Here is a 17,702-nt window from a genome sequence, read left to right as displayed (position 1 = left end):
TGATGCACCCATTCAATATTGTACACAAGTCATTATACAAATTTATACAGACAGCGGTGTAATGTACAAGAACGAGAATGGACGAAATCTAAGGCATTATGCTGGGGTTTTTAGCATTTCAAGGTTGCATCTTAGCTCTAAGAAATTGGCAGAAAATACAAAAGGGCATTTAATGTTTTTTAAAACCATAAATTAAAGAGAAAAATATATTTCGTTTAGTGGGTCCAAAGCCTGGATATTTGTAATGGGCAAAATAATTTCTTTGCACCTGTCCGCATTATAAATGCTAAAAAAAAAAAAAAAAAAAAAAAAAATGCAGTGCTACCACATGGCTTTACGTCTTCAAAATTCTTGACAATCTTTGGAAATTTGCAAAGGGCTCTGAATCATTCTTTAAAATGGCTCACAAAGGCTTGTTCTGCGCGGCTGTATTTTACAATCAAAACAGCAATTGTGATCTCCTGTAGGCCTACAGCAAAACAACTGCATGACATCTGCAATGATGACAACCAAAACATTAATGCAGACTTCCTTTGTCCTAAATTTGACTTGCTACAGCTTCAAATTTCACATAGAAATTAATTTTTAAAAAAAGAAGCATCAATGGGCAACTTTCTTCGTAAATGCTGAGAAATGCATGGTGTAACTGTACAACACCATGTTGTCGACATGTTGACAAGAAACACCATCAGTCACATCCTTATGCCTTTAATGACAATACATTCAGAATGATTCTGTTCCTGTTTTATGCTGCAACATCTACATTAGACCCTGTTAAGTGACATCATCATAGATTTCTTGTTTTCTGTGGGCCTCAAAGCGTGCTAACCAACAGGTTGTCACGCACTATGAAAATAAAAGCTGGTAGAATTCAGAAATCCAATTGAAAGGTGAGGATTATTTGGCTTTGCTCCAAGTCTGTCCTGGGTTAAATAGTTGATACAAAAGTTTTGTTTCTTTGAGGAAAATGTACTTCTGAGGTTAGAGAAGATGACTTGCTTTAGATCTTGTGAAGGTCAAACCAAACCCCTATTGGGGCACAAGAACTAACTGCCTGAGGTCATAAAATATGGCTAAGTGTCTGTCAGAGCAGGTCTCATGAACCATGCAGTCTTAACTCTGACCTCTGCTATAGAAGAATGGCTGGAGGCAGAGAGGGCATGTGTCAACAGGGGGATCGCAAACTACCTCCCACTCTAGGCCTCAGCCAATGCTGCATATTCTAATAGGAACACTGTGTGTGGATGCAGACTTTCTTGGTACAAACTGCAATTAAAAATGGTGTTTAATACTGCATCCAAACATGGAGCAAAAATGTGTCCTTTTTCTTCAGGAAACTGTACAAAAATTACAAAAACAGAAACACAAAAAAACCCCAAGAGATTCTCAAGTAATAGTTATTGCTTGTTTACATCACACCAGAACAGTTTGCACCTAGCAGCTTGAATGAAGCATTTTTCACTCCAGACAACATAGAAAGCACACCTGTTATTTTTTTTAGTTATTGTATGGCTGTGTTGAATTTGTCCTGTTTTTTTTTTTTGTGTTCTATGCTGAAGGCAGAGAAGCAAGCGATAATCTGTACACTGTATACACAGCACACCCCCTTACAACCCTTCCCTACTTCCCACCCCCACCCCTGTCTGCATCGTACCAGAACATCAGAACACGAAGGCTCCCACTCCACTTCCCAAAAACACAACAAAAAAAGGAAAAAAAAAAAAAAAAAAATGTAAAAATAAAATAGAATAAAAACAAAAAAACCTGCTCTGCTTCAAGAGGCAGTTTTGACCAGACAGGGGGAACCAAACCATAAGGAATAAAATAAATAGGAAAGAAAATGTTTTACTTATTGGTATTTACAATCTCTGTAATTCATCTTTAAACCATATTTGACTTTGACTTCTTCTTCTGAATCTACATGACCAAAGTATAATCCATTATCCAGGTTAATAGAAGAATCTTCTCAGAAGGAATACAACCATACAACCATCACTGTTAAAATTATAAAAAAAAGTGCATCTTTCACACTTTTAGAAATATTTTTTCTTGTTGCTTCTGTGATAAAGAATCATCTACATAATTAAAATGAATCTATACAGAAAAATAAAACTTAATTTAATACACTATAGAAACCTCTTGACTAAATTAGTCTAATCATACAAATCACCATTCCACTCAAACTATTCTTCTGCAGTGTTTTTCAAGATCAGTTTTTTCAACCACATCTTCAATCTACATCTTATTTCTGACAAGAAGAGAAAAAAAAACTAACATAATAATTATAAAATAAACAACAGCAAAAAAGGCAAAACTGGCTAAGTGATGGGTTCCATCCAAAATTCTGAACATAACTTAGAGTCTTTGCTGCCATTTTGGAACTATGTGGAAATGTCACAACTGTGTGAGAAAAGTAGGACATAAAAGAAAGAAAGAAAAAAATCAGTGTACATTGTTTTTGAGATGAGATTGTAAATGGCCGCTGTCCACTGAGAGGAGTACATTCATCAGCACGAGGGATCCCACCCACTGCTGCCCCCTTAAGTCAGTATCCCCCAACAGGAGGCCTACAGTAAGTCACACTACGGTGAATGCAGCTGGACAGGCAGACAGACTGGCTCATCAAGAGGCTCTCCTCCAGGAGGGTTAGGCATGTTGGACAGAGATCCACGATCCTTCCCCAGCCCTCTTCACACTCCTGTGTCTGTTCGTCGCCGGACTCTTCCAGGGCTGAAGAGGCCCAGCCGGGACAGACAGCAAATTTGGGCTAGAGAGACAGGGTCAGGGCATGGCCTGGCTGGTTCAAGGGCCGTCAGTTGGTTTACATGTTTGTACAATTTTTAAAGGGCCGACGTGCTCCTTGCACCAGCTGATCACTGAGGTTCAGGTTAAGAACTCCATTAGGGTCAACAGTACTTCTGCAGAGGGAAAACACATATTAAAGTCACAATTTGTGCAGAATTTAATAAATGCACAGTTCAACAACACAGATGATTGGCTAACTTGAACTTGCAGAACTTGAACTTATCTGGAGTAAATCACCCACTTGTGCAAAAGACTGTAAAGAATTAGAAACAATCCATCAAGCCTAAAACAAGTCAATAAATCACAAAAGCCTGCACTAATGGCCGAATGGTAAATAATTGAAATAATCTAAGTGCCAATATATTTCTATAATCCTGGAAGAGAGATAAATCGAGTGACAGATATACTGGTATGTTACAACTGTCTGAAGTGCAGACATTCAGCAGCACCTTGGTTAAATATTCATGGTCCTTTATTGAGCTTAAAAGCATCATGGACAACAACAGTGCCTTCCACATACTGAGCTAACAATACCAGGGAGACAAAGGAAGAAGTATCTCGGTGGACATTCAATGAATGATAAACACAAGAAATGGAGTGCTGACAAAGCGACAATATTTGTACATTTACCCAAGTTTCAGTAAGTGAGTAATGTCATTTGTCTATGTGCAATTTTAAGTCTGACTTGTCATCTTGCCAAATCAATTTTCTCTCTGCTTGTGTATTTGTGTGTATAGGTATAGGTATAGAGTATAGGTTTGACAGCAATAGGGAGTCAATTTTTCCATGTTAAGCAAATCCAGCTGATGAGTCCACATTCCAGACAGGCCAGTCTTTGAACATCATACAGTAACGTCTATCGGTCTAAACGGTCTGGCTCTAAAGTGCCTGCTGCTAATTACATGATTGTCATCTAAGTTCAAGACAAGTACCAGAAATTTGTCTAGTGGAGTTACGTAAACTACTGAGTAAATTATTCACTAGCATGGCTGTTCAATATGTGTACCCAAACACTTACGATAAGACAAACACATACATAAGCAACCTTGAGTGAGGAAAAAGAAAGATAAACCTTTTAGTTTTTCTTGGTCCCCTGATTACTGTGTAAAACTGTAAGGGGTCCATTTTGTTAACCTCTAAGGCTTAAACTCTGACAGTGTCTGACTTATATTACTAAAAAGACTAATGTAAAGGGCCACCCTCGGGATATCACTGGGCCACTTGAAAATCTCTAATTTGTTCTGGCCATGCTTAACGGTGCCCAGCTGAAAAATACATTTCTCTAAAATTAAGAATTTGTGTGTCAGGATTGGCTTGGTAGGATTTACCTGTTCTTGCCCCATGGAGGGCAAGCTTGGTGAGGGCCCAGAGGCCATGGACGTGACACTCATCTGTCCGGACATCTGGCCCATGCTGCTCATGCTGCTGGTTGCCATGTTGGTGGTCATGGAGACATTGTTGAGGTTCGTACCATTGCCATTGTACATGTTGCTGTTATGCTGCTGGGTGAACTGTGGTGATGCCTGCTGCTGTGAAAACATACTGGGGAGAAGGGAGGGAAAAAAAAAAAAAAAAAAAAAAGATGTGTAAGGTGACAGGAGAGCTCAAACATTTATGTAGTATGGAATATGATTAGTCTGTTAAGGAGCACACAGGAACGTAAAGCAGAAGAAGAAGAAAAGGAATTTTAAGCCATATTTACCTGTTGCCTCCCATGTTGCCCTGTGGCCAGCCGTTCATGTCAGGGGAGCCCTGGAAAGCAGAATTTCCTTGGCCCTGCTGCATCATTGGGGACTGTGTGTGGGCCATGCGGGGAGAAAGCAGGGGGCTCTGTGGTGTGCCAGGACCTCCAAAGCCTCCATCTGCCTGTTGGCTCATACCTGTGGTGGATGCATCAAAAAGACGTCAACCACACTGCACCTGCAGAGACTCAACTATAAATCAGTTTACTGAGTGTTGTTAATGTTAGCATTCCATGTAATTTACAGAAACATGCCACATAAGGACAAATATTTTGACAGACAATTGCAGAGGATGAGCAAGCCTGATGATTAGTGTGAATGGAGAGAGTCCATTCCAGTGTGCATTTGGGATTACTGACAGGCAGTTAATATTTCCTACATGCATGTAAGCAGTGAACAGGCAAGCAACTAGGAAGTAAGAGAATAAGGGGATGTCTTAGGAGAGAAGGGAAAGAGAGAAGTAATGTCTAGCTGAGGTTATCACTTTGTACAAACCCCTGGGCCAAAATCAGATTAAGGATTGAAAGAAAAAAATCAAACGTGTCATTAGACAAATGAGTATTATCCTAGATTACAAGATCAGACTGACAAGTACAAGCCTGGTAATTGCTCTGCCTGGTCATAATTTTAAGAGTCAGGTGTCAGTTTGTCTGCTAGATTAAGCCTTGATTATTGTGTCTTGGTGCCCTCTGGTGGAGACACAGTGTATAGCCAGGGCACCATTTTGGACAGTGCGCAGAGCAATGACTACAAGATAACACTGATAACTACTCATATGCTATAAAATTGAAGAGTAAAATATGCAGCATGATTTGGATTATTCAGTGGCAGCTTATTAATGTAGTCATCAGTGCATAACACTACAAATCAGATGATTGTCCCTATTAAAAAGCATGTGATGCTGTGCAACTATAGTCACATCAACGCAGACACACAATGGCACACACACACACACACACACACACACACACACACACACACACACACACACACACACACACACACACACACACACACACACACACACACACACACACACACACACACACACACACAGGTTGTGGGGCAAAGTGTGTGGTAGGCTGGGGCGTGAGAGCAGTACCTGAGTTGGGAAACTGAAAGGCACTGTGCTGCATTTGGGGGCTGAGTACGGCCCCGTACTGTCCGCCCATCATGTTTGTGTTTCCCATCATCATCTGTGAGGAAGAGGAGGAGGTGGAGGAAGAGGAGGAGGTGCCATGCAGGTGGAGCTGAGGGTTTGGGGGGAGAGAGGGCAGGCTGGGGGAGAGAGGGGAGGAGAAGGGGCTGGTAGGGGGAGGTGGCGAGGCCAGGCCTGTACTGGTACCGTAGCTGGGTGGGTAGGGGAACTGCTGGGGGTTGGCCTGGGGGATCCGGGGGTTACTCATGCCTCCGGCGGCCATGTTGGGAGGAAGATTGAGGCCCGGGCCCCTCATGGCCATGCTCCTTTGCTGCTGGACCTGCTGGGCCTGCTGGACCTGTTGCTGCTGCTGCTGCCTCTGTCTCAGGTGATTACTCAGCAGCTCACGCTGACGCTGTGCCAACATCTGAGCATTGATGGTCCCCTGGAAGTGAAAGGGGAATGATGTCCCAAAATAGAGGAACACAAAAGAAGAAATAATGTCATAGATATACATTAGGTATATCGACTCTATATTTGTATATCTATTATCTGCTTCTGCAACATAAAAAACACTGAAATTCAAAACTTAAATTTACTGCAAACCAATAACAAACTCAACACTACCCAAAGTCACAGCAACACGTCTGTGCAGACAGATTATGTGACGGCAGCGGTGATCTACCTGGTTTGGCGCATTGGCTCTAAGAGGTAGGTTCACATTTGACACACTACTCATCTGAGTCATCATTGGCTGACGGTTCTGCTGGGATATAGAAAAAGAGGTTAAGACCAACAGTCTTCTAAAGAATTGAAATTTTCTTTAAAATCTCTAATTCCTGAATTTTCATTTACTTTTTAAGATATATTGCATATTTACAGCTAATAAATAGTCAAAAAAAAAAAACAACAACAAAAAACTATCAATAAAACACGTATTCTACATGGGATGGGATTTGAATTATATTACAGATTAAATAACAATGATTACATTATTAAATCTAAATCATCTTTTCAGTGGCAGAATTTCACTGCAACGTGATGAATATTATTTGCAGTAAACGCATCGAAAGATCAACAGGAGGCAGGTAGACATAAATGTCCCAACTATTTCTTGTGTGCATAGAAGATCTGCCAAAATGTCAATCTCAAGGATATTTACACAACTCACACAGCTGCTGATCAAACAGTATGGTTACGTCATAAAGTGTCAACAATCAATAGACAGTATCACTTCCAGCAGTGTTGGGAAAGTCTAGAGACAAGTGTACCTGCTGTGACTGTAGTCGGTGCTGAAGCTGCAGCCGTAGTGTGTTGGGTTGGTTGGGGACGACGCCGGTGGGCCTGAGTCCGGGCCGCGCCTGCATCCTCATCATGGGGTAACCCAGCCGTGGACCTATCTGCCCAGACATAGGATGGAAACCTGGCTCTTGCATGGGAGCACCAGGGTAGCCCCTTTGTGCCAAATGGGATGGTGGGGGGCCGAATTGCTGCGTGTACATGGGGGGCTTCTGGTCTAACATCATCGAGGGGTCCTGGGGGAACTGGTCCGGCTCCAGGGAGTGGCTCTGAAACAGGCAGGCACAGAAACAGATCAAAACACAATGTCAAGCCATCAAAGATGATCAAGAAAAGTCACTTTAAACCAACAGAAGTCTGTGTGACAGTGTAGACTGTGAAGGATGGATCTCACCTGTTCTACCAGAGCAGGGATCCCGAGGGCACGATCAATCTCCTCCAAGCCATCAAAATCTTTTAGGGCGGTGTACAGTTGGGACATGAGTGCCCCCTCGTCCACTGCACTGCCATCACCAGAGCTGAGCCCTGTAATGCACAACAAGTCATCCTGGGGCGCTGAGTGCACCGGCCTGGGCAGAGAGGAGACAGAGAAGGTATTTTATTCATTTACTCAATGAGAAAACTTTCTGCAGAGTAAACCAGAGCAAACTCTTAGATCAGAAATCAGAGTACAATGACAATACTCTAAAAGAAGTTTGATAATGTGTAATGATAATTTGCAAGTAAGAAGCTTACCTATTCTGGTTTACAAATGCTGTCTGGTCGATGGGCATCATGCTGTCTGGCCATGGGGCTGTCTGGTTGGGAGGACATTGATGCTGCGAGAAATGGTGGCCAACCATACCAATATCCACGTCAGGTTGGGCTAAACAGGGAGAAAGAAGAAGAAGAAGAAGAAGAAGAAGAAGAAGAAGAAGAAGAAGAAAAAAAAAAAAAAAAAGATTTCAAAATAGTACACAATCAACTCAGTAATTTCAGTTATTATGAGGGAAAAAAACAAACAAACAAACAAAAAAAAAAAAACAGGCAATACGGAAATGGATACATCTTTAAAACCACGGAACAGGCAGGACACTGAGTGCTACATTATGGTAAACCACAAGGTGGCACCCTTTTAAATACAGAGAGGCAGTTATATGTTTGTGAGTCATGGTCTTTCCATCTGTGCTTCACCAGTCCCCCTTGCATCATAGGTTTTAGATGGACCACAGCTGCATTACCTCCGCCAAGGAGTTTATGTTTTCACCCTTATCTGTTTGTTGGCTTGCTCGTTTGTTTGTTTGTCGGCAGGATTATGCAAAAAGTACTGACCCGATTTGCACCAAACCTATCAGAGGGATGGGGCACGGGCCATGGAAGAAGCAATTAAATTTTGGTGTGGATCTGGTTAAAGGGGCAGATCTAGGAATTGTTTTGATCACTTCCCATAACATTGTGAGATAGGGCATTTTTCCACATTTTCATCAATTTCTCAGGAAATAATGTATGGATCTTGATACAAAAAAAGACATTTTATGGTGTTGACATGTATGAGTTTGCAAAATTTGGTGCAGACTCAGATAATAACCTGGATATGTTGGAAGAAAGCACTGAATCTGCATTACACACAGAGTTGTACTTACTATGTTTTATGAAAAATAAATAATTTAAGTTATCAGACTACTTGTGTTTTTCTCCTATTTTTGTATTATGAGAGCTAGACAGATGTGTAGAATTGTTTGGCCTTGGCAGAGGTATGAGCTCTACTGAGTGTAATTCTAGTTAAAGATGAATTCATAAAATCTAAGTGCTTACACCTGGTTTCCATATTAACATGCTTTAGAACCTGTTGTATTCTTAGGGAGACTAGCTCTATTGTGTCTGGTCAACCTAAAATCTACTGTGCATTGTCATACTGCCATCTAGTTTCTGCATTTAAAAAACTGTGTAACTTGTGTTTCTTGGCTAAACCATGCTCTCACCATTGGCCATCATTGGGGACTGGAGCATTTGCCGGGGCCCTGGCTGGCTGTTGGGCCTCATGGGAGCACTGTTTGGCCCCATCCTGCCCTGCATGGCACCTTGCTGCCCAGAGCCTGATGTTCCCAGAGGAGGGGCAGAGGCTGAACCCACCCAGCCCTCCTGCTGCTGCATGCCCGGCCGTGAACCACCTGGAGCCATGAGTCCTAGAGGAGCAAACACACACAGGGAGACAAGAAACAGTGAGAAATGCCTCAGGACAGAGCTCAGTGGAATGCAATAGTGCAATATCAAGGAAAAAGCCATCAATGTAGTGCTGGGGGATGTTTGAGGACTGCTAATATGTGGGAGTGACAGTGAAAGAAACTTTGTGCCAGTGCGGGTGACTGACTAGGAAATGAGTCACTGTATCATTACATCATATATCATAGGCTAAGACTGATATAGATGGGGGAAAGAGGTCTTTCCTCAGAATTTGGAAAGCAGCTAGAAAACTTGTTTTTCCCCAGGTCTTTTCTTAGTGTGTGTGATAACTCATATATAACATGCTTTACACCAAGCTTTGCATGAGGTTACTGTACGTTTTCTAACCTTGGTGTTTACACATTCCTATGTATATTTTGTGTAAGAAGTACACTCATTTTATACAAGCATGACTATGTCCAGGAAAACTGTATGATACGACAACTGTAAAGAAGTTAGTCGCTCCATGGCTTGGTCATTTTCTAGGTAAACAGCTAGATCAGAGCATGCATCACTGTTTGATCAGGAACTGGCTCAAGGTTGTTGTTTTTTTTTTTTGTTTTTTTTTTTAAATCACTCTGAGCAACAATGATAGCGACACACACATAATAACATAATAACAATAACATAATAACAAATAACATTATGAACCTCAATACAAAAGCATGACTGTCACATCTACCTGTGTTGACCATACCGGCCTGGTTAGCCATCATGCTGTGACTTCCCACCATGGTTTGCTGCTGTTGCTGCTGCATAAGAGTGTATGGGCTTGTGGCCCTTATCGGGTACTGTAATGAGGGCTGCTGAGGGGACACATTCATGTCCAGAGACAAGCTCCTCACAGGCAGGCCCCTAGCTGGCTGGCCTGGTCGGACACTCCCAAAGTCTGAAGAAAGGAATACATGGGTTATAATTAAATGCACACCGATGGATAAGTCAATAAATAAAACAGTTAAGTTTCACAGCTAGATATTTAGAACATCATGACCTTATGATCAGAGTATTTTCTAAAAGTTTTAATATAATGTAGTCTACTGTGAGGGGAAAACCATTGTGTGAAGTAAGTATGAGACTCACTAGTTGGGCCCATTCCAGTGCTGATGCCTCGGTGTTGCTGCTGTGCCATCATGGTGGGATTGGTCTCTGACATCTGCAGGATGTCATTGATGATGTTCTGTTTGTCCATGGGACTGGGCAGCGAAACAGGCCGAGGCTCACAGAAGAGCTGTGGCTGAGCATTCTGCAGGTCATTCAGGATGTCATCCAGCTCTGACGACTGGAGAAGACAGAGAGAAAAATAGGTAAAAGTGTGAAAATAAGAAACAGATCAACCACTTAGGCTTTCTATTTAGAAACCAATTTCTGCTTCACCTGCAGACACACACACAGAAATGTACATGTGACAGGCATACACACTTGAGAGCAAAATTGGTGTGCAAACACTACAACACTCGCATGAGGAGTCTTTATCTGGGAGATGAGAACTGCAGGCTTGGCCTTGTTTATAATAACAGCAGTAACCCCAGGATAAAATGGACCACTTTCCATCAAATCTAGGCCACATTTCACTTTAATTTAGCTTATCACACTCACATTCTCCTCCTTGCTTACTGGCTGATGTTGTCAGACAAAAAAAACACTACAGCTGCTCCTCGCTTTATTGTCCACAATTTCTAGGCATGTAATTAACAATACCATACTATTATAAATATCATCTTATACACAGTAAGTTGAGGAAAGAGTAAAAAAAGAAAACATGTGGCTACTGAAGCTACTCTCTATTGAATAACACTGGAGAGCAGTATGAAGCGGCAGAAGTTTGGTTAGTGCCAAAGTCTGAACTGCTCTCTGCCCCCCTACTCTAAACAGCTGGACTGAGCCAGCCCAATACAGCCCAAGGCTGCATTCATATACAGCTGGGCTTTGGACTATCTGGCCACTTTTTGTTTACTTTTTCAAACAACTATCTTAAACAAAGATGAAGCCATGGTGGGATCTGGTTTCACTTGCTGAACTGAAGAATTGCTAGGACTATGAAAGATGAATCTCCTGGAAATGGATTTTGTTTTAGGACTCTCGCAATGTCTCCTTTGTATTTCCCTTCCTTTCTATGACACATATGAGGTGGACAAAATAACAGGAACACCTAAATAATGCAGTCAAATACTACACAATGACAACCTAAGGCCTCAAAAAAAATATCAGTCAATAAACACCAATCTGACACAATTTCATCTAAAGCTAAACATTAAACTCTACAAAAGGCAACACATACTGCAGCATTTTTGTACTGAATTAAATTTTACTGACAGACAAAAAATGTAGCTTACGGTCAAAATAGAACTGAAAGAACAACATAGATAATCATAGTGCTTCCTAGAGGGGCCCGAGGGACGTTAGGTAAATAAGTTGCACTAGCTGCAAATGGCCACCAGGGCGCAGCACACTTGGAATCACTGACAACTCCTGAACGTGACACACTGTACAGCAGGAAAACAGCACACCAGCCACTCTAACAATGTTGTACTTCAATTTTCTAGACAATCACATGTACCCTAGGTATGTAAATGCTAACAAGATAACAAGGCTTCCACAAAATGCCTGACAAAACAGTTATCTGCTGTGGCCAGGGTCTAATCCGTTGGTCATACCTACAAACACCTTTTATTGTTAGCTTTTGCTCCTCCACCTTAGGACATCCTGTTTAAAAATGTCTCCATATACACAGGCGCAAACAAAACGCCACACAATGCTGTTCAAACTACACAGCAGACAAGCATACAGGATATGTGGGAGAGCTAGACAGTAGAAGAGTGAGGGGTGGGGGGTTGGAGTTGGGTGGGGGGTGGCAGTGGTGGGAGAGAGAAAAGCCCTAATGAGGTCAGGGATGATGTAATGCTCCTGTATGCTTTCAGTTTGCTCTCTTCCTCCTCCTCTCCAATCCTCTCTCCTCCCACTTTCTATTCTCTCGACTTCTCTAGTTGCTTCTACCCTTAATGGGTCCTATTTCTATCAATCCCTGTTACTCTCTGCTTTAAATTCATGGCTGTGCATGTAAAGCAATGTCCTTCTTCCCTGAATCTCAGGCCGGTATATTGTATTTGGTTAAAATGGCAAGGATTTGTAAGGCCAACTGACCATTTTTAAATATTTAGTTTCAAGCCATGTCCCATTTACAGATCACAATTTAACATCTTGATGGCAGAACTTTACTCACTCTGGAAGAGCAGCTAAAGACACATACATTACAAGATGCAGTTTGTTTGAGGGTTCACATGCATATTTAAAAATCCTGTAAGTTTTCGCTTCATGCTTGATCCGTTTATTATCTCTACACCCAACACACAAATAAGCATCACTACCTAGTTGAAAAACTGGGAGGGAGAAACTAAAACTTAATTTTAATCAATCCTTATTTCATTGTGGTTACTTAGTAAATCAAAAACCAAATAAAAAAAAAAAAATAAAAAAAAATAAAGACAGAACTCTCAGCGACACTCAGGTAATGGGTACACGCAGATTTCATGTACTTTCGAATGCAGAAATTAAGTATGCAGAGTGAATACTCTGATGATGTGCCTTATATTTCAAGCATGTTTGATGGAGAAGGGACAGTTGCATGCTTAGCAAAAGCAGAGGCCAACTCTCTCATAGCAGGGTGGCGATTAGGCCCTGCCAAATGTGTATTCTTTCAACTTAACTTGGGTCCATCTGGGACTCAACTTAAACTATTCACGTTTGTAAATGAGCAGGTTATAATCTAATCATTTATTTCAAATTTCTCCATTTCATGTACAGTATGTGTGCTAATGTCATTATAGACTTCAGCGCGATAGGACAATTGTGTCTTTCTGACCTAGTCCATGTCGTTTTAAAAAGCAGAAGCAGAAGCGCCACTGTCAAGGGAGGCAAAAGGAAAAGTCGTTTCACCCCAGAATTGTGTTGGCCTTTTGTCAGCGAAAAAAAAGCAAAAAGAAAGCAAAAAACCAAACATAAAGGAATTTAACAAAAAAAACTTTCCAAAAATCCATTCACTGTCTGAAAGAGCTGAAACTGATTTACTGCAATATTTGAAGGTTACCTGCCATGTTGGGAGTGTTAGTAGTGAGTACCTTTTGATCATTTTTTGCTGCTGATATTTATTGTGAGATAAATGCCATTATATAATTTGAAATAATTTGCAATGACCGATTTGTTCTCTTTGTAATATCTTAGGGGTTTAAACTGGGAAAAAAGTGTGACCAAAAAAGCGAAAAAGACACCCACAAAGCATCTGGTAATGTAGGTGAAGTATATCTGCTTTCGAGTGAGCACCCAGAGAAATGACATGTTTTGGCATGTAGTTTGACATTATATTCTTTCTTACACTGAAAGAAGGAAGGAAAACTGAAGTACTGGGGGCAGTAGAAACTACTGGTGGAGCAACTAAAACATAATATCAGACTGAGGTGGGTCTTATGAATTCATTCATTTATTTATTTATTTTTCTTTTCTCGCTCACTCACATCTAGAGTCAGTGAGGGGCTATGGCTATTTTGACATTCATCATATTTGAAAAAACAAAAAACAAAAAAAACAACAACACTGAGCTGAAGTGATTTCACATGCCAAAGCAATGAACAACTCACGCTAACACAGTGCAATTTAGGTTATTTTCTACAATATTTCTGATAATTATTTGCTTAATTTGACATCTTTGATTGATGTGATACTGAAGAACTTATATTTTGGTATCAAAATATGGTGTAGAATAAAGGGAAATTGAATCATTAACTAAATTAATTACATGCAAACATGGATATCGCTGCAGTGGGAGCTTGGAAGACAATATGTTTACATGACACTTTAATAGCCATGGGGGCGCACGCACGCACGCACGCACACAAAGAAAATCTTCTCTCCCATACGCTCATGGGACTAGTCAACCATACCTATAATTCCTGCAGCCGTCAGCTAAGCCACTACTACTGCTCTCTGCTCTGATATTTCATTAAGCTCTGCTCCAGCCATCAATAATTCAGCCCTCAAACAATCATGAGGAGGAAAGAGGCAGAGAAAGAGTCAGCAAGAAAACAATGGGTGAGGTTATTGGAGACAAGGATGAGTTGACTTTTTGACTAGTACAGTCAGCTTTCATACATGACGGAGTGGCAATTCACCAGAAAGGAAGGGAAACCCACTCACACACATAATGGTTGTAATGAAGCCATGGTTTAGTTCATGTATCATATCTATCTCTAATGCTTCTAGTTAGTGGCATCCATTAAACTGGAATGAACCATCACCATCATTGTATAAAGCTATGAGCACTTATCACTGTGTGAATGTGAAACCCAGAATTCACCAGTTATATTTGTACTGTCAACACAAGGCAGAAACTAATCAATTTATGTACACGTGTAGTAAACTGACCACTTATAGAGAATGAAACCCTCAACATCAAGACATACATACTAAACCTCAATTTTTCTCAATTTCTATTTCCTTCTATTATTTTTAGTATGTTGCTTGCTCTACAAACACACCACTCCCTCTCCCCTCTATCTCCATGGTAGCAGAGAGGACATGCAGGAGCATATGGCTCATCATTTTCCCTCTGCCTTCTGAGGCTGAGCTCTCCTGGGGGTATGTACACCTCTCCCATCTCTCCTTCTTTGTTCAGTTCAACAGCAGCTCTTATTATCCATCCAGTCAACTTTTCTTCTTCTTCATATATACCCAAGTGGCCAAGCACATACTGTACATACACAGCCAGCAGGCCTAGCTAGCTGACATTCTGTACCAATGCCCCTCTGAATGGGAAAACAACAGTTTTTCTATAGAATGCGCCACAAAGAAGGAGCGAGATAATAGGAAAGCAACAAACTGATAACCCCCCCCAGCACAACTTACACTCATGCACATTTCGTATGGGTCAATCAATACTCGGTATCCAATGTGTTTCCACCCCCTTCTCCAGACCAGGATCAAGATCTGCTTTGCTGTTTTTTAAAAGGGTTAAACATGCATTTTCTAAAAAACTGTTGTTCAATGTTAGTGACATTTAAACAGCAACTATGCCTAACCTAGATTATCCAACTGGTCTAAGAAGAGGAAGGTAATGAGAGAAATAGAGACGGCAAAGAGTGGAAGGGCATTCATGTAATTTTGCGTAAATCTATGCAATTCTGTGGTTTAACAGTGATGTGTGTGATAGAACTACATTTGCAAACTCGTGGCTTGAATGTGTGTTAAGTAGAGCGCATCATGCACAGGTTTCCTGTATGAAAGCTTATGAGTCTCATCAAATACCGGTTTTCTTTCCTGCATTAGAGAATCAGAAAGGTGAAGCCTCCGCTTCACAGATATGTTGAGTTTTACCAGCATTACTCTCTCTGCTCACTCCCTTTTACTCTTTTCTCCTCTCCGCGCTTTCAGTGCCAGGTCTGACCTGAGCTCAGTGCCAAATCTGAGGATTCTGGCCAAACACAAACAGGATCAAATGGCTGGAGAACCACAGGGGCTCCTTCCAAATGTCACAGTTGTTTGAAGCTGGCAGACAGCTTCCCTCAGCTTGTGTTGCCAACACATAGGCAGTGAAAGGACCAGATGTGCTTATATATGTGAATAAAAAAAACATGCATAATGTCTTAAGTGTACATGACAAGACTGTATATCTGAATGAGATGTAGACAGACCACAAATGCTGTTTGACCTCTACACTGCCAGACCAGTTGTGTGATTAGCAGTAACATCCTGTGTGGACATGGAACTTGCAGGAGCCAACATCTGCTACCTAACCCAGATTAATGCTCAGACAGAGAGGGGAGGTGAGCGGAGCAGTACAGGACAAAAAAATTTGGTTTTTGCAATGGGCTAAAGAGAGGGTGGTTACAAAATCACTTTTAGGGCAGCTCTAGTAAATTTCATCATTTCAAAGATGGAAATGATGCGGTATACAAGCTATTTTTCAATCAGGAAGACAAAATGCGTCTAAATCTTAATAGCTCTCTTTTAACATGCACACAGTGAAGAGTAAGGTATGTTAACATCTGACCTGCTCAGCCCGGTCGTATCCTGAGTCTTGTTTCTCTGCCTTAACATGGGTGTTTTTGCTCCCTTCGACTTTCACCTCCCCAGGCTCCATCTTAGGGACCTTGTCCTTCAATACAGTGTCATCCTTATCCAGTAGGTAGCGTAGCAAGGCATTGTCCTTCTTCTTGGGGCTCAAGGGTTCCTGTTTAAGAGCAATTTCTGCCCCAGAAGCTGTGCTACCAGCACCCTGGGTTTGGTCTTGGCCCAGCTCTTTGCCTGTGGCTTCTGCAGTTAGTTTGGCCAGGTCTACAGGAGATGTACTGTTCTGAAGCAGTTGGTGAAGGATCTTGTGTTTTTCTTTGAGGGATGTGGCATGAGTGTTCCCTCCCGTGTGACCGCCGCGGACCCCTGTCCCAGTCTGGTCCTTGCCCTCACCTCCTGTGCCAGGGGACAGCGGTGTCTCTAGAGGCTCTGGCTTGGTGGTGAGCAATTGTAGTAGCTTGGTGTGGCCCTTGTTGTCATGAAGATGGTTATGAGTGTCGTGGCCCTCAGGGGGGCCTTCCCTCTCCTCCTTGGGCTCAGCTAGGTTGCTCTCTGTCGTGCCCTGGGTGTGCCCCTGACCCACCTCTGTGTGAGGGCCAAATGAGTCTCCTGTACCACCAGCAGCACCACTGCCTCCTCCAATTTTTGACATCAGATGAGAGTTTACCCCTGACCCTGGTGTGACCCCTGCTGTGGAGCCTATTTTCCGGTCTGGAGACCCCAGTGTATGTGCATGAGGGGGCCCATGTCCGTGTCCTACACCATGGCACTCACTTAGGGCCTGCAGAGCTGACAGGGAACTGCTAGTGTAGCTGTTAGCATGGGCATTAGTCGTGCTACTACTGCCTGCTCCTCCAGGTCCTCCACCACACATCCCCACTGGGGATGGTGAGTGCAGGCCTCCTGCTACACGAGGGCTGCCTGCCCCCCCAGGACTACCTCGGTGCCTGGGTGACAGCATGGAGTTCTGTTGAGGTGGATAGGGCCCTCCGGCCGGACTGGGGCTAGCACGAGAGGGGCTGTTCATCCTCCAGTTTGGGCCCTGCTGTGGTGGTTGCATGCCCCCAGTGTGGGTATGTGGTGGGGGACAGCCAAAACGGTAGCCCTGCATATGGCCCATGGCTGCTGGTTCTCTGGGGCCAGCAGGAACTGGAGGGGAAAAAGGCGTGCTGTTGCTGCTGATGGTAGTGTCTTGGCCCTGAGGCCCTGAACCTGGTAAACTGCCTGGGGTTGGAGGAGTCATGGAGGGAGTGGAGGAGTTTATCGGTTTTGGAGCCATGCCTGTGGCCTGATTTCCAGGACCCATATCCTGGCCCATTCCACATACTGTCTGTTCCCTGGAAGTAAGTAAAAAAAAAAACAAAAACAAAAAAAACACAAAAAAACAAAAACAAAAACAAAACACCAAACACACTGATAATACAGCTGAATAATTCAACAAATGTTTTTTATTGAAG

At 42.3% G+C, this 17,702-nt stretch overlaps 1 protein-coding gene across 9 annotated transcripts in view; it reads right to left on the bottom strand.

Annotated features, from left to right (window-relative positions):
* Positions 1-303: 303 nt before the first annotated feature.
* The window catches only part of ncoa2 (nuclear receptor coactivator 2), a 55,976-nt gene continuing 38,577 nt past the window's right edge, over positions 304-17,702 (bottom strand). For 6 of the 9 annotated variants that reach the window (XM_040126901.1, XM_040126897.1, XM_040126896.1 and 3 more), the window contains 12 exons: positions 16,226-17,582; positions 10,267-10,465; positions 9,869-10,075; positions 8,946-9,149; positions 7,720-7,849; positions 7,379-7,553; positions 6,957-7,253; positions 6,371-6,451; positions 5,650-6,130; positions 4,508-4,685; positions 4,134-4,347; positions 304-2,918 (listed from right to left, as the gene is read on the bottom strand). In XM_040126901.1, coding sequence (XP_039982835.1) covers positions 2,907-2,918; positions 4,134-4,347; positions 4,508-4,685; positions 5,650-6,130; positions 6,371-6,451; positions 6,957-7,253; positions 7,379-7,553; positions 7,720-7,849; positions 8,946-9,149; positions 9,869-10,075; positions 10,267-10,465; positions 16,226-17,582 — 3,535 coding nt within the window. In that variant the 3' untranslated portion in view covers positions 304-2,906. The remainder of the gene's footprint in view (positions 2,919-4,133; positions 4,348-4,507; positions 4,686-5,649; positions 6,131-6,370; positions 6,452-6,956; positions 7,254-7,378; positions 7,554-7,719; positions 7,850-8,945; positions 9,150-9,868; positions 10,076-10,266; positions 10,466-16,225; positions 17,583-17,702) is intronic. The other 3 variants (XM_040126904.1, XM_040126903.1, XM_040126905.1) reach the window with 3 other exon arrangements.

Source organism: Xiphias gladius, chromosome 5 (genome assembly GCF_016859285.1).
Source record: "Xiphias gladius isolate SHS-SW01 ecotype Sanya breed wild chromosome 5, ASM1685928v1, whole genome shotgun sequence".
In the NCBI taxonomy this organism is placed as follows: Eukaryota; Metazoa; Chordata; class Actinopteri; order Istiophoriformes; family Xiphiidae; genus Xiphias; species Xiphias gladius.
The sequence above is the reverse complement of the archived record's forward strand: the minus strand, read 5'-3'. Positions and strand labels throughout refer to the sequence as shown.